The following is a 13,825-nucleotide window of genomic DNA, read 5'->3' as shown; positions in this document are numbered from 1 at the left end:
CTAGCCAGAACGGGATTAGCTCACTCGTCTATCAAGTTGCATCTAGCTACAATCTCAAGATACCGTAGAAAACCCAGAAAGGTTTCTCTTTGGTATGCCAGATTAATAAAAGAATTTTTGAAAGGACTCTTTAAAGTTTTTCCACCATTAAAACGTCCAGAGATTCCCTGGCAACTCAACACAGTCACAGCTGATGAAAGCTCCTTTCAAGCCTATCCATAAGGCTGACCTAAAGTTTGTATTTGAAAACAGCAATATTGCTAGCCCTAACATGGGCCAGGAGAATAAGTGAAATACAAGCTTTTTCAATTTCTGAACCCTTTATGCAATTCAAGAGGGATAAGGTGATACTGAGAACAAATCCAACGTTCATCACGAAGGTCACAACTTCATTCCATCTCAATGAACCCATTGTTCTACCGACATACTTTCAGGAGCCATCGTCTCTAGCGGAAAGATCTCTTCACATTCTAGATGTCACACGTTGCTCAAGATTTTACATTGATTGAACAAAGACATTCCGAAAGTCAAATCAGTTACTCATTGCTTTTGATCCTTCCAGAAAGGGTTACGTTTTATCTAGAAACAGTATATCCAGTTGGATTTCGTCAACAATTGCCTTTTGTCACGAGAAGGCAGGAAGACCTCTGATTTTAAAGGTGTCCGCCCATTCGACAAGGAAGGTGGCTACTTCTACTGCATTGTTTGCAGGAGTGCCGCTCCCGGACATTTGTAAGGCGGCGACATAGTCGAATCCCCACAGACACTACTGTTTGGATACCGCATGGAAAGGAGATTCGCGGTGGGACAGGCTGTGCTCCGTCGACTATTTCACTAAGGTACTTTTTTCAGAATTGTATAAAGTGACATGCATGAATATATGTTATTATCCCATCCGCATGTTGTTATGTATTCATTTATATTTAATCTTTGATGTTCTGACTTTCAAGACAGTCAAATAGCTTTCTCGGTATTCCACTTGAAGCAGATATAATGGTTTTCCATGGTTCATAAGGGTAAAAGAGGTTCTGCCCTTAAAACACCTATTATAGAAATTGTGTTCTGCTTGCTATTCTGATTCAAGCATGTGAATCTATGAAAGATTCAATGCTTGAGAAAAAACAAGTTACTTACCTGTACTCTGTGGTTCTCCAGTATTGATATCTTTCATAGTCACATGCAGCCCACCCACCTCCCCGTTTTAAGGCAAACCACTCTAACCTCAAGATGGGAAGCACACTCTACACTTGTGAGCGAAATCTGAGGTTGGGTGGCTCTGCAGGGGATTGTGGTCCAAAGGGCTGGCATCTCATTGGCTGTCAATTGGACCTTATAACAAGTCCCCCTTACATGGGGTATGCAATAATGTTTCTTCTAATACTGCTATATTTCTATTTACCGTGAGACTCCCACCATGATGGGAAAGATTCAAGCATGTGAATCTATGAAAGATATCAATACTGGAGAACCACAGTGTACAGGTAAGTAACCTGTTTTTTCTTTCACTCTTCAGTATCTGTTTGTAGACCGGTACCAAGATTTTACTCCAATACAAGGGGTCTTGCGTAGACAAAATTAGTGGAATCCCTTTGCGGCCCAGGGCACCTACCAGCTTCCCTTTGGTTATTTGCTTGTTGATTTGCTGTGGGCGTGATGATGAAAGGCTCCTCCCCAGTAATTTGGGGTGCACCGTTTTCCGATGTTTCTTTTCCTGCATTGGTTGTAATATTGCTGCATGTAATACCTAGGTGTGCATCGTCCCCTGATATTGCACAGGTCTTTCTTGTTCCCTTTTCCAGTTTGAAGCTGTTGAAGTGGTGATGCAAGAACGTCACCTAGTCTTCCTCTGATAAGTTGGAGTTTGTTCCTTGATGGGATTGATGCTGTAGGTTGTTTATTGTTCGCCAAAACCGTGCATTATTCTTGCTCTTTGAATCTTGTAGCAGCCTTGCCTACAAAATTTCATTTTCTTGCCTAATTTTATTCCATTTTATCTGTTTTAAGTTTGCCTTAAGTTTTCTCAGTTCTCCCTGCAGAGTTCGCTCTTGTGTGTTCCTGCGGAGTTTCCTTAAGGTTTGATTTATGGAGAGCTTAAGTCTTTTCATCTGAGGAGTGTTATTTGCGGATGCTCTCCTTACAAGTGAACCTTTTTTGGTGCCAACATCAGTGACTAAAGTAAAGGTGGGGGACCTCACAGAGCTTTAAAGTGCTGATGATATCACTGTGCTCAGGGATCGGAAATCTTCAGCCTGACAAAGCTTGGCTCAGGCTGCTAGGCGTATGAGCATTAGCACATGTAAAGCTCCTGGCTGCCTGATATTGTGACTATTCGTCAGGCTGGACTTTGCTCAGCCTGTCAGTTACTCATAATGCTTTGGTAAAGGGAGGTGTGTAGCCCTGGTACCAATAATGATGGACCTCCTCTGCTTGAAGGATAAACAATTTTCTAGCGGCTGATAAGCCTACAGTAGTGTAATATTTCCAGTTAGTCAAAGGAATTTGCGTAACAAAAACACACTCAAGATTAGATAGCTGTGTACAAGCTTTTGGATCAAAGGGCAAAATTGTTTTTGTAACCTTTTAACATGTCTGTTTTACTTTTTCTTCCTGCGTTTTTATCTCATATTCCGTTTTTTAATACAATTTAATTTCTAATTTAATTTTGTAATCTTATTTTTGTACACAATGGCCGGCATCTGTCCCAAATTCCAATAAAAAAAATGTAATTACATTTATTCTGGACTTGAATGACAAGTAAGGCCTTCTTTACAACATTGATTGACTTACACTATTTCATTTGTAGAAGAAGTGGTGAACCAAAATCAAGCTGGCGGTGCCCCAGAGAAAGGAGATTTGGAAACAAAGCAAATGTCTTCACCACTTCAAGACAACAGTGAAAAAAGCCCAGTCCTCAGGTCATCTCCATCTCAAAATGAGGAAGAAGCTCCCGTCTCTGTTTCTAAAAGAGGACGTGTATTGAAACCTGCAGCGGCTTGGTGGGTGGTAAATCCAGAGCAGGAGTTCTCTCCAGTTCAGACAAAGAAAACGGTGTCAAGAAAACTCTCTGAGCGTTTCTCAAAAAGTAAGCTATTAATGTTTTATTATGCTCCGTAAGTGTTGTAAAGTGTCTTTCTCCTAGGATAAATGTAGTTCTGTCATAAAAGAGAGAGTCTTTATCATCCTGGTTAACCCAGAATCACCCCTTTCATGTAAACTCAAAAAGAAAGCGAACAAAAAGATAAAGGAAAGTCTATTGAGCATCCTTGCTCTCTTTTGCAGCATTGAATTCCTGTCTTTGCTTTATTCCTTTCACTTCATTTAGTATACTTTTTGTCGACCAGAGGCTTTGGCGTTGAAGGTGAGTCCAGCCTCTCCAGTGCTGTGAACTTCTCATGTCTTGGCTATATCTTCATCACATTAAAGGCATAATATGTAGCAGAGGAGCATCCCAGTTCTCAGTATGCATTCTGTTTGCTAATCCATAAACTGGGGAATATTTCCTTACATTTATAGGATCCCCATAACTATTTTTCAATACACTTTATCTGATGAAGACTTCTACCTGCAGATTCCTTACCTTAGAATTCCTTTGCTCAAGCAATACCTATTGCGCACACTGTTGGGTGGCTCCATTCAGCTCTCCTTGACGTTGTTGTGGTCGGTTACGACATCGCGGTGACCTATGCAGGCGCCACCCAGGCACTTGTATGTCAGTTCTTTTCTTTCCATGCCAGTTTAGTGCCGATCGATTGCTTTTAACAGGTTTTTTCAACTTTTTGTCAGACTTTTTTCATAGTTTGTCGAGGGATGTCCTCAAGGAACACCGGTTTTAAACTGTGTGGCGCCTGTCACCGATCCATGTCAGCTTCCGATCCCGACCTTGTCTGCCCTTGGTGTCTCAAGCGCAACCACGACTCCAAGTCATGCTCGGACTGCCGTGCCATGGCCCTGAAGGCCTTGCGGGAGCGGGCTATGAAGCTCCATGCAGCCCGGTAGTCTACACCATCCAGCGATACTCTGCGGAAATCCCAGTCCTGATCAAAGGAGAAAAGGTCGGGTGACTGCTCCCGGAGCTCCTAGTCCACTTCCTCCCACTCGAGGTCCTGGGGACACTCAGGGAAGAGGTAAGAAGCACCGACGCTCTAGGCACGGTTCTGCAGAGTCAACCAGGGTCAACTTCGCGCCTCCCTCCTTTTCCGGAAGCCAGATAGATTCTCGCTCAGATTAAAGAGTTTTACGAGGCTATTCGCCACGTATTTGAGCTGGCTGACCCCTCTGGTGAGCCTTCGGGCCATGTGGGGCAGGAGGGGGCCCATCGGATTTAAAGTCATCGGCTTCGCCCACGGCACCGGTTGGGCTTTGGGGATCCAATTCCGGATCTGGGATAGTGCCGATCGTGCCAACGTGACCGTCACCGGCGACAGACCTGAAGTCAGTGTCTACAGAACAGCCTGTACCCACCGACGGTTTCAGTCCCATCCTTATTCCCGATGACACAGAGTTGCATCCGCGTCAGTAGAACCCAGGGGTCCTATGTTGTCACCTGAGCATAACCTTGACGTTTCAGGCACAGGAGAGGAGTGGGAGGGGTCTGTGTACCCTTTGGAACACCAGGGTACAGAGCAGATGGACTGGTATGCGGAACTTGGGGAGGCCAGTGGACTGGACACATATCCAAATGCTTGCATGCTCTCTCCACCAACTGTGGCTACGGTGGAGGGGGTTTCTTATATCATGGTGGTAAGGAGGGCAGCTGAGGTCCTTGGACTGGAGTTGCCCTCTGCGCAGGTCAGGACTAATCACCTGACCGAAGTGCCTTAGCCTTGCGCTTCCCCCGCCGACCCCTATTGCCCTTCAATGAGGCACTTACTGATATCCTACTAGGCACGTGGTCCAAGCCTAGCACAGTGGCTCCTGTGACTAGGACAATGGCATGCTGCTATCACCTGGCTCCAGGCGACCCAGAGTTCCTCAGCCAACACCCCACCCCAGAAAGATTGGTGGTGAGGCTTCTACCTCCACGGGCTTGTTCCCTTCCGCCCCTCCAGATAGGGAATCCGAGAGGGTGGAATTACTTGGGAAGAAGTTTTCTTCCTCCAGCCTGGCATTGCAGTCTGCGAATACTGCATGCTTATTGGGACTTTTCTCCCATTCCCCTGCCGCAAGTCCTGAAGGAGGCCAGCACTGTGCTCTCACTGGCAGTTAAGGACGAGGAGGAGTGGACTTGATACAACTGATTCGCTGGGCAGAGTGATTTCATGGATGGTGGCCTTACGGCGCGATACCTGGCTTAGAACATCTGGCTTCTCGAGTGATGTCCAGGCTAATTTGATGGACGAGCCCTTTGATGGTTCTCATCTGTTTGTTGAGAAGGCGGAAATCACTTCATCTTCAACCATCTGGGCACTTTGGACTTCTTTGGACTTTGCTTTGGTAACCGAGTCTGCATCTGTAGGACTCCTGCTGCTCCTGGTCTCGTTGTCCTGCCAGTCTTCTACATCGTCTGTACCTGTGCTCCATCAAGGTTCTTCTCCAGGCTTTTGAAGGGCACATTTGTTGTCCTCCTTGCATACTCCATCTGGAACCAGCTAATATAGCCCTTGGCTCCCGCTCTTGCGCGAAACTGGACACAGGACATGGGAGTATCCTCTTGTCTGTTGAGCCCCTCCCTATAGTCATCCTAACCTCTTTCTTTGGGTATAAAATGGCTTACTTGAGGGTGAGACCTCAGATTCATTTTAGGGTAAGACTCAAGCATGAAGCCACATCACTCTTCAACCGTCTAGACACTTGGACTTTGCTGGACTTCGCCTGGAATCGAGACTGCATCAAGGAAGACTCCTGCAGCTCTTGGTGTCGCTGTTCAGCAAGTCGTCTTCGTCATCTGTTTTTGTGCTTCTTCCAAGACCTTCAATAGACCTGTGGGCATGAAAAACACCTGAAGTAATCTCCCTGGGAGTGAAGGTGTTCTCCTCTGGTCTGCTGCTCCTTACTTTCCACGGACTTCGAAAGGTGCAGCAACACAGGTGGTGGCTCTGCAACTTCGTGAAGGCCGGACCTGTTCTCTCTGCTACTTAGAGCCAGTATCCCTCGTCTGAACCCCTGGGACCGAACCCCTGTACTTCACGTCGACTTGTAGTTGCCAAGGCGTAGGAAAGTACTCCTTTTTGCATGGTTGCCCCCCCTCAACCCCCCAAAACTTTAGCCTAATGTTGATCCTCTTTAACTAAGAGTGCCCTGGGTTCCTGCCAACCAGGTACCCAGGGCCTATGTTCTTTCCCCAAACTGTACTGTTGCAAAACCCAATTGGCAACTCTGGCCAAATGTAAGTCCCTTGTAAAAGGTACCCTAGGTACCAAGTTCAATGTGACCAGGGAAGGCTTCTAAGGACTGTAGCACTTATTGTGCCACCCTTAAAGGCCTGGCACCTGAACCACGCACACATACTGCCATTGCAGGCTGAGTGTTTTGATGCAGAGCAAAGTGAGTTGACATGGCACACATCCCTGTGTGCCATGCCTACAATCCACTGCCCTGGCGTAGGTAAGCCACCCCTCTAGCTGGGTGCACTATACCAGTGGTGAGAGTACAGGTACAGGGGCATGAGCCCTGTACCCCTACAGTGTCTAAGTCCATTCTTAGACATTGTAAGTGCAGTAAAGCCATAAAGAGTATATGGTATGGAAGTTTGTCATAACAAACTCAACAGTACCATATTGACTTTACTAACAGCTGGGAAGTTTGGTATCAAACCTTGCAGCACATTAAACCCAAACTGATGCCAGTGTGGGATTTAATGAAAAATGCTCTTGGAGGGCATCTTCGAGATGCCCCCTGAAGAACGACCTGACTCTAGTGCCCTGGCTAAGTGTCTGCTCTCCAGCTGTCCCCACTAGACATGTTTCTGGACCCTTGGGTCTAGAGCCTGTCGCTCTTGAGGTCCTGAAACAAAGCACTATACTGGGTCGAGGTGCCAAGCCTCCTCCCCCAGGATGGGCAGGGTCCACGAAGGGAAAGCCTCAATGGCTTGCCGCCTTTGTTAGCCGACCCAGCCATTTGCTGCTCTCGTTAACTGGCCCCCACCGGTTCTGACCCCACTTGGGCAGGAGAATCAGCGGGGAAACCAAGTTAGGAGGAGAGGTGTGCCCACTTTTGCCAACCCCACCCCTCAGGTGGGGGAGGCGAGGTGAAGCACAACTCTGAGTCCCCGGCATCTTGAGGATGGGGGAACTAGCCCACCAGAGTCAAGCTTATGACCCCCTCGGACTGGAGGGTGGCATAATAGGAGATGTACCCACCCCAAGAAAGGGACCCATTGGTCCCTTCCTGTACCTACCTGTAATGCCCCTAAACTTAGTATTTAAGGGCAACCCTGATCCTTGCCTCCTAAGACAAGAAGAAGCGAGAAGGACCGAAGAGCCGGCTGAAGAAAGAAGAGGAGGACACCAACTGACTTGACCCCAGCTCTACCGGCCTGTGCTGACCTCGCCCTGCTCCAGGGAAATCCCAGCGTGTCCTGCAGCTAGCAGCCCCCTCAGAACCTGGAAATCCTGCCCTGCCTTCACCAAAAAGACTGCCTCCTTTGAGCACCGGATTTGCTCACCAACAGACTCTGCCAAATCCACGAGTCTACAGCACTCTGCACCCGACACCCACGCCTGAGTTCAAGTGGCATAACACAACCAGGTCTCCCCGGCAATCCTGACCTGGAATCTGGAGATCCCTGACCTACCTTGAACCTCCAGTCGATGCCTGCAGCCCCCTTCTGGAAGATTTCCCTGACCCGACCGGAGCCGGTAAGAAAAACGTGACACCAAAAGACACCCCTGTCCCTGACGCCCCTTGGCCTTGTGTGGCCCAACCAACGATATCCCAGCTTCTCACTACATCCCAACTTACCTCTCCAACCGGAGGTTGCCTCCAGAATATCTTTGTCCCCAATCCTGCAAAAGATCCCCATTGGAAACAGGGCACCCAATGCCAAAACCGCACCATGCACCTGGCTGCCCCAGTGCAGCTGTGGGTGCACATTGTGTGCTAATTTGTAATCCCCTTTGCCTTGAGCTTATGTCCAGGAGCTTTGCTCCCACAAACTTGTGGTATGCTCATGAGCAGCCACCAACCGGAGGCCCCCTATCCCCAATTGGAACACTTAAGCCTCAGCACTCTGCACCCGGTCACCCCACATACCTGACGTCAGCGAGGTCATATAAGTCCGTCCCGGCGCGGTTACATCAGTTTCCTTCTTTTCCGCGTGCAACGCGGATCCAGAGTGATCCAGAGTCGTCTTTCTCTCTCTCTCTCATATATATATTTTTGGGATATCTTCTATCCTGTTATCCTGTTATTTCTGCTCTTTTGTCTCTCTCTCTCTCTCTCTCTCTCTCTCTCTCTCTCTCTATCTCTCTCTCACTCTCACTCTCACTCTCACTCTCACTCTCACTCTCTCACTCTCACTCTCACTCTCACTCTCACTCTCACTCTCACACTCTCACTCTCACTCTCTCTCTCTCTCTCTCTCACTCTCACTCTCACTCTCTCACTCTCACTCTCACTCTCACTCTCTCACTCTCACTCTCTCTCTCTCATATATTTTTGGGATATCTTCTATCCTGTTATTTCTGCTCTTTTGAGTTGCTGTCTGGCTCGTCCGCTACAGCTTCCCCCCCCCCCCCCTTATCCGTCACTCTGTGACCAGATTGGATGCTTGGCGCTTTCTGTTGTTGTCTCGCAGACTCACCACCCCCTTTTTTGGGGTATGGCTGTGGTATCTATTTTAAGTTAAGGAATCTGCGGCTAGATGTCTCTCTCAGATGTACGAGTTACTTACCTTCGGTAACGATGTATCTGGTAGAGACGTCGTCTAACCGCAGATTCCTTAACGCCCACCCAGCCTCCCCGTTCTGCGAGGACCTTGCCAAGTGGGGTTCTCCGCTGGCCCCCTTTTACAGTTGGTATTGGTTTTTCTCTCATGGGTGCTTACATTATTGCATCCCTTTGAGATTTGCCCTCTCAGGGATTTCTGTTACCATATTACAGCTGACTCCATCTCAAGGGTTTCTTACCTGTAAAATGATGCCTTTTGATTAACCTTCACCAGGAGATTCATCTTCCTTTCCTTATCTTCTCCTGCTGCCTTTCCTCCCTCCCGCCTTCTCTATTGGCTCAGGGTTCTGGTCTCCTCTACAGTCGTCTTCTTTGGGGATCTTTTGGCCTCTGTTTCAGACCTCCATTACTATCGGGAAAGTGCCAGTCTTTTCATACCTTCCTGCGGTGGACTGTTCTCTCTGTGCTCCGTTCTTGCTAGACGACACAGTTCTACATGATACTGACAGTCTATTTCTGTCTGTTGTTCTGCATGGTAATAACAGTCTATTTCTTTCTGTTGAGATATTCTTCCCATGTTGCACTTGGGAAGGGTCTTCGCTTGGCTTGCGGGGTTCTTTCTCACAGCTTTTTCACTTATATGTAGGCAGTGTCTAATTCTCTTTTACGATGTCTTGCACCATCCTCCTTATTTATTCACGGATTTTGATCCCTCGCACACTGTTCCCATACTTTCACAGTTTTTTTGTTGGTGGCTTCGTGTTGTGTCGCGGAAAAGTTTCTCTGAAGAAAACTGATGTCAGTGCGCCGGGAGGGACTTATATGACCTCGCTGACGTCATGTACGTGGACGACGTCAGAGCGGGGTCGTGTGGCGTCGTCCCCCGGCGCGCAGAGGTACTGCTGCAAAAGTTTTTCCGGATCCAGTCTGACGCCTGGGGATATTCTAAGTTAAGGAATCTGCGGCTAGACAACGTCTCTACCAGATACATCGTTACCGAAGGTAAGTAACTTGTACATTCACAGCATAGCATAGTTGGCATAATTTAAATGTAAACCTTCAGTGTCATAGACAGTGTAATATTGCAATTCGGAAAACATAGAATTCACAGCATCAACATCCCAATCATCTGATTGCAACCCAGGTATTATCACATCACCCATAGAAGCACGGACTACATAGGGTATCTGTAGAGTCTCCGAAGGACCGAATACATTGAATGGAACTTTATCCCATACAATTCCATCAGTGATTGGGACCGCTGAAATGTTAACGTGGGACTGGTCTCTTCATTTTATCTGAGGAGCCAACACCCTGTCAACCAGTCGGCAGCAGAATGTTCTGGGAGTTAGTGGCCATTGATGAAAAGGTAAAAAACTGTTACAAATCCAATATACATGAACAGGAATACCATGAAAACACGATCCAGACATACGTCCATGTTGGAATGCGTTTTAACCAGGAGATAAAAACACATCCGTGCTGGTGGTGGGGATATAATCAGAAGACAACAAAGAACTGTCCAAATTATTTTTATCTTGATCAATATAGAAACCAGAAAAACTCAGCTGGAAGGACAGAGGCTTGAATTCGGAATGTAGACCTGAGGCTAGCACTACCGAAGGGGACTCAAGGTGTGGATCTGAATAAACGATTTCCATTGTGCAGTGTGAAGAAGGTAAAACAGGCACCAAGTCAACTGAAGACTCAACATCCCCCCCTGGCAGCCAGGGAGAATCCGAAACAATAAAGCTCACAGGTTGTAAAGGAATATGCCGACCTGGGACACCCTGAGGCATACTATTGAGTATGGCCAAATGGTGTAACTTGACATGTTCAATTGTGTCCAGGTTGTGGAGGTGAAATCACAGTTCGGGTACCCTGAGGACCAAGCACTGGAAAAGGAGCACAGGAAGATGAATCTAATTCTTTCCTGATCACCAACTTTTCAGGAACCATATCTCCAACTTTAGGAAGCCAACCAGAAACAAGAATTAGAACAGCTGCATCCAGTGGCGAAGTTGAGGGCATATGGGAATTAGCCAGAACGTCACAACACTTTTGTAGATCCTGTACGACAGTATAGTAGTTACCTACGTCAAAGGTTGCTGCAGCCGCCACAACGTCTAAACCATCAAGGTCTGATGCCAAAGAGCATTTCGTACGGGGTCCCCCCACCCAGAGATTTTCTTGGGAGATTATTAAGAAAACGCTGAAACCCATAAAGGTGGGTTATCCAGCCACTGCCTGTACCTAATACCCTTGCTGTTAAAGATTACCTTAAGTCATGGTTCACCCGCTCCACATAGAATTGCCCTCAGGCCTATATGGAAACGAGAAATGCACCTGTACCCCCAGTGACGTCATTGAATCACGACAAGCCTTCAAAACAAAAGCCAGACCTTGGTCTGAATGGAAAGTGCCACAGGCACAACGTCCGACAAAGACATGCAAATCCTTTATAACAGTTCAAACATCAGCTGAGTGCTGTGGCCAGACCCAGAGGAACCTAGTGCAGGAATCCACTTCAACCAAATTATATTTGAAAGCATTATCGAAATATAACAGGACCGCAATAGTCAAGATAAATGCAGCCAGCGGGCTGATTGGAAATAAAAATAATGCGTTTGAGGTGGTCGCGACATAGTAGAACACCTACTCTGTTGACAAACATCACAGCAAAGGACATATCTGAGAGTCTGTAGGTACAGACTGCACCATCAATAGCATTGCTGTAAAAGAGAAACCGTGGTGGCCACTCCTGCATGTGCCAAAGCAATACCTTGATGAGCGGCCACTATTAAAGAGTGTCTGCGGTCACGGTTTGGAATCGGTTGATCACCAACCTTAGGAATAGACACAAAAGGAATTATGTCAGTAGATAACTGATAAGTATATCGAGAAGGGAACCCTTGTGGAAAAGGAGTACCATCCCTACTTGCGGCTATAGCCGATAAAATGCCATTGTCAACTTTAGTCATAGAACGAGTAACTGCGACTAGTTTAACTGTGACTACTGCAGATTTGGCTACTTCATCAGACATCAAAATTACAACAGCGTGCGCTCCCGCAGGTTGATGTCCCAACATATGGACAACATGTGCAAGTGGCAGACGTTCTTTAAGAGCGACAACTCGAACCCAAAGCGTTTGAGTGCTACCTTTACAATCCTGAAAATCATTTTGTTTCCAAAAACACAAATTGCCATTAAAAGAGTGTACATACTAAAAAGAATCGCACACAAGTGTGGGTAATTCAGGATCAGCATATTCGAGAGCTAAAAGAAGAGCTCTCACTTCGGCCAGCTGGGCCGTGCTGTCCCCAAGGGACTGAGTATGAACCAAAGTAGAGTGAAAAACTCCTCCTTCCATTGTACCTACGACAATAGCACAAGACGTAGAATAGGTTTCTGTAGAACCAATGGCCGGTTGGGCCAAACCATCAGTGTAAATGATACATTTGTACTGATCAAGAGGAAGAACCGAAGAAGGTAGAGGGTGAACGTGTTCGTACTGAATAAACACTTGTGTTTGCAAAGAGAGTCAGAAAAAAAACTGACATCCGCCGACGTCAAAAGATGTAGCTCATTGAATCCAACGAGGATGCAGAGCTTTAGAATCAGGAACACTAGCTTTTGTGACTACCTCTAGGGCAGGCACGGGTGAAACTAAAAAAAATGTGTTTGTTTTGAGCAAGAGGGAGTTCTTTTAGAAAGGTCATCTGTACAGCCATCAGAATGTATTCAGTAGAAGAATAACGCAATTCTGCAGGAGTATACAGATGCGATTTATAAGCAATTGCGACTGTGTTCCCCTCGTTACAAGTCACATAAGTGAAACCGATCGCACTGGGCAAAATCTGGATCATCAAATTGGTGTGTTCCGGAAGCAGAAAAGGATGAATGTATCAAAGCATACAGAGGCTTGATACCCTGAGCATAGTCAGGAATGTAAGTCCTGCCAGAATTTAGTCTAGATGAAGGTTGCAATTGAGTACACTTCTCCAAAAGATGGGGTGCTAAACCCCTATCCTCATTTGTCAACTTCAATATCTAGTGTAGTTTTATACTTTTTTTGCACGATGTTATTGATTAAAGCTGTACTGTGCGTGTTTTGCACCGCAAAAGTACGGATATGACTATTCAAATGTCTATAATACAAAATAATGCAATAGGAACAATCAGGTTTCAAAATCGGAACAGGAGGATTATTAATTGCAGAGACACAGGGTTTAATTACACCCTGATACTCCAAATGAGTAAGACTCTCTTTAATGGACACCTTAGCATCAGGGTTAATTGGACATTGAGGCTGTGCCTGAGGAGTAGAGTGTATAGGCACTACATGTAATGGAGAATCCTTATCCCAACCAGCCTGGTTGCGGTAAAAAGAAGGGATAACCACATCCTCGCCTCGAGGACAAGTAAGAACAAATGGGGGAGGCCAATCAACCTCCGCCAGTAAAATATAGAAGACATCGCGTTGTCCCAAAAAATAGCATTTATGGTGCGTTTAATGTCACCTTCATTCTGAATGTCTACATGGAAGTGTCTATCAGGGGGAGCTACGCGGCTATCCGCGGTTTCAACAGTTACTAAGGTGTATGTTGCCTTCGCCTCCAGAAACTGGTGGAGTGTCTGGCGAACTACAGTAACTTCCGCAACGCTGTCGCAGGAGAACCACTCCCCAACTCCTGTGCAGGAGGAGGGTTCTCCCCGTATGGGGCATATTTCGCTGTCAAACCGGCAACTTTCTTCTTCTGGAATGGGGCTGTATACGGAGGTGGTTCCTCCCTCTTGACTTTCACGTCAAAAGGGTGCTGCGGGTCCCGCTTGGGTTGCGTGGACTCGCCCTGTTTGCGATCTTGCCGTCCTCCTTTGTCGGACTGTTGATCAGACTATTCCTGAAAGGAACTAGAAGAACAAGGATTAGGAACCTGATACCTCTCAGCAGTTTTAATTTTAAAGCAATCACGTAAATCATATATACGGTCAGAAGCG

The 13,825-nt window shown here is 46.7% G+C and overlaps 1 protein-coding gene across 5 annotated transcripts in view; it reads left to right on the top strand.

Moving 5' to 3' along the window:
* CENPC (centromere protein C) overlaps window positions 1-13,825 on the top strand; it is a 1,046,742-nt gene that overhangs the window by 598,041 nt on the left and 434,876 nt on the right. For all 5 annotated transcript variants that reach the window (XM_085636509.1, XM_085636507.1, XM_085636508.1 and 2 more), the window contains one exon: window positions 2,804-3,082. In XM_085636509.1, the coding sequence (XP_085492635.1) occupies window positions 2,804-3,082 (279 nt within the window). The remainder of the gene's footprint in view (window positions 1-2,803; window positions 3,083-13,825) is intronic.

This window comes from Triturus cristatus, chromosome 2_1, assembly GCF_964204655.1.
Source record: "Triturus cristatus chromosome 2_1, aTriCri1.1, whole genome shotgun sequence".
Lineage (NCBI taxonomy): Eukaryota > Metazoa > Chordata > Amphibia > Caudata > Salamandridae > Triturus > Triturus cristatus.
This window is presented reverse-complemented; position numbering and strand designations above follow the sequence as displayed.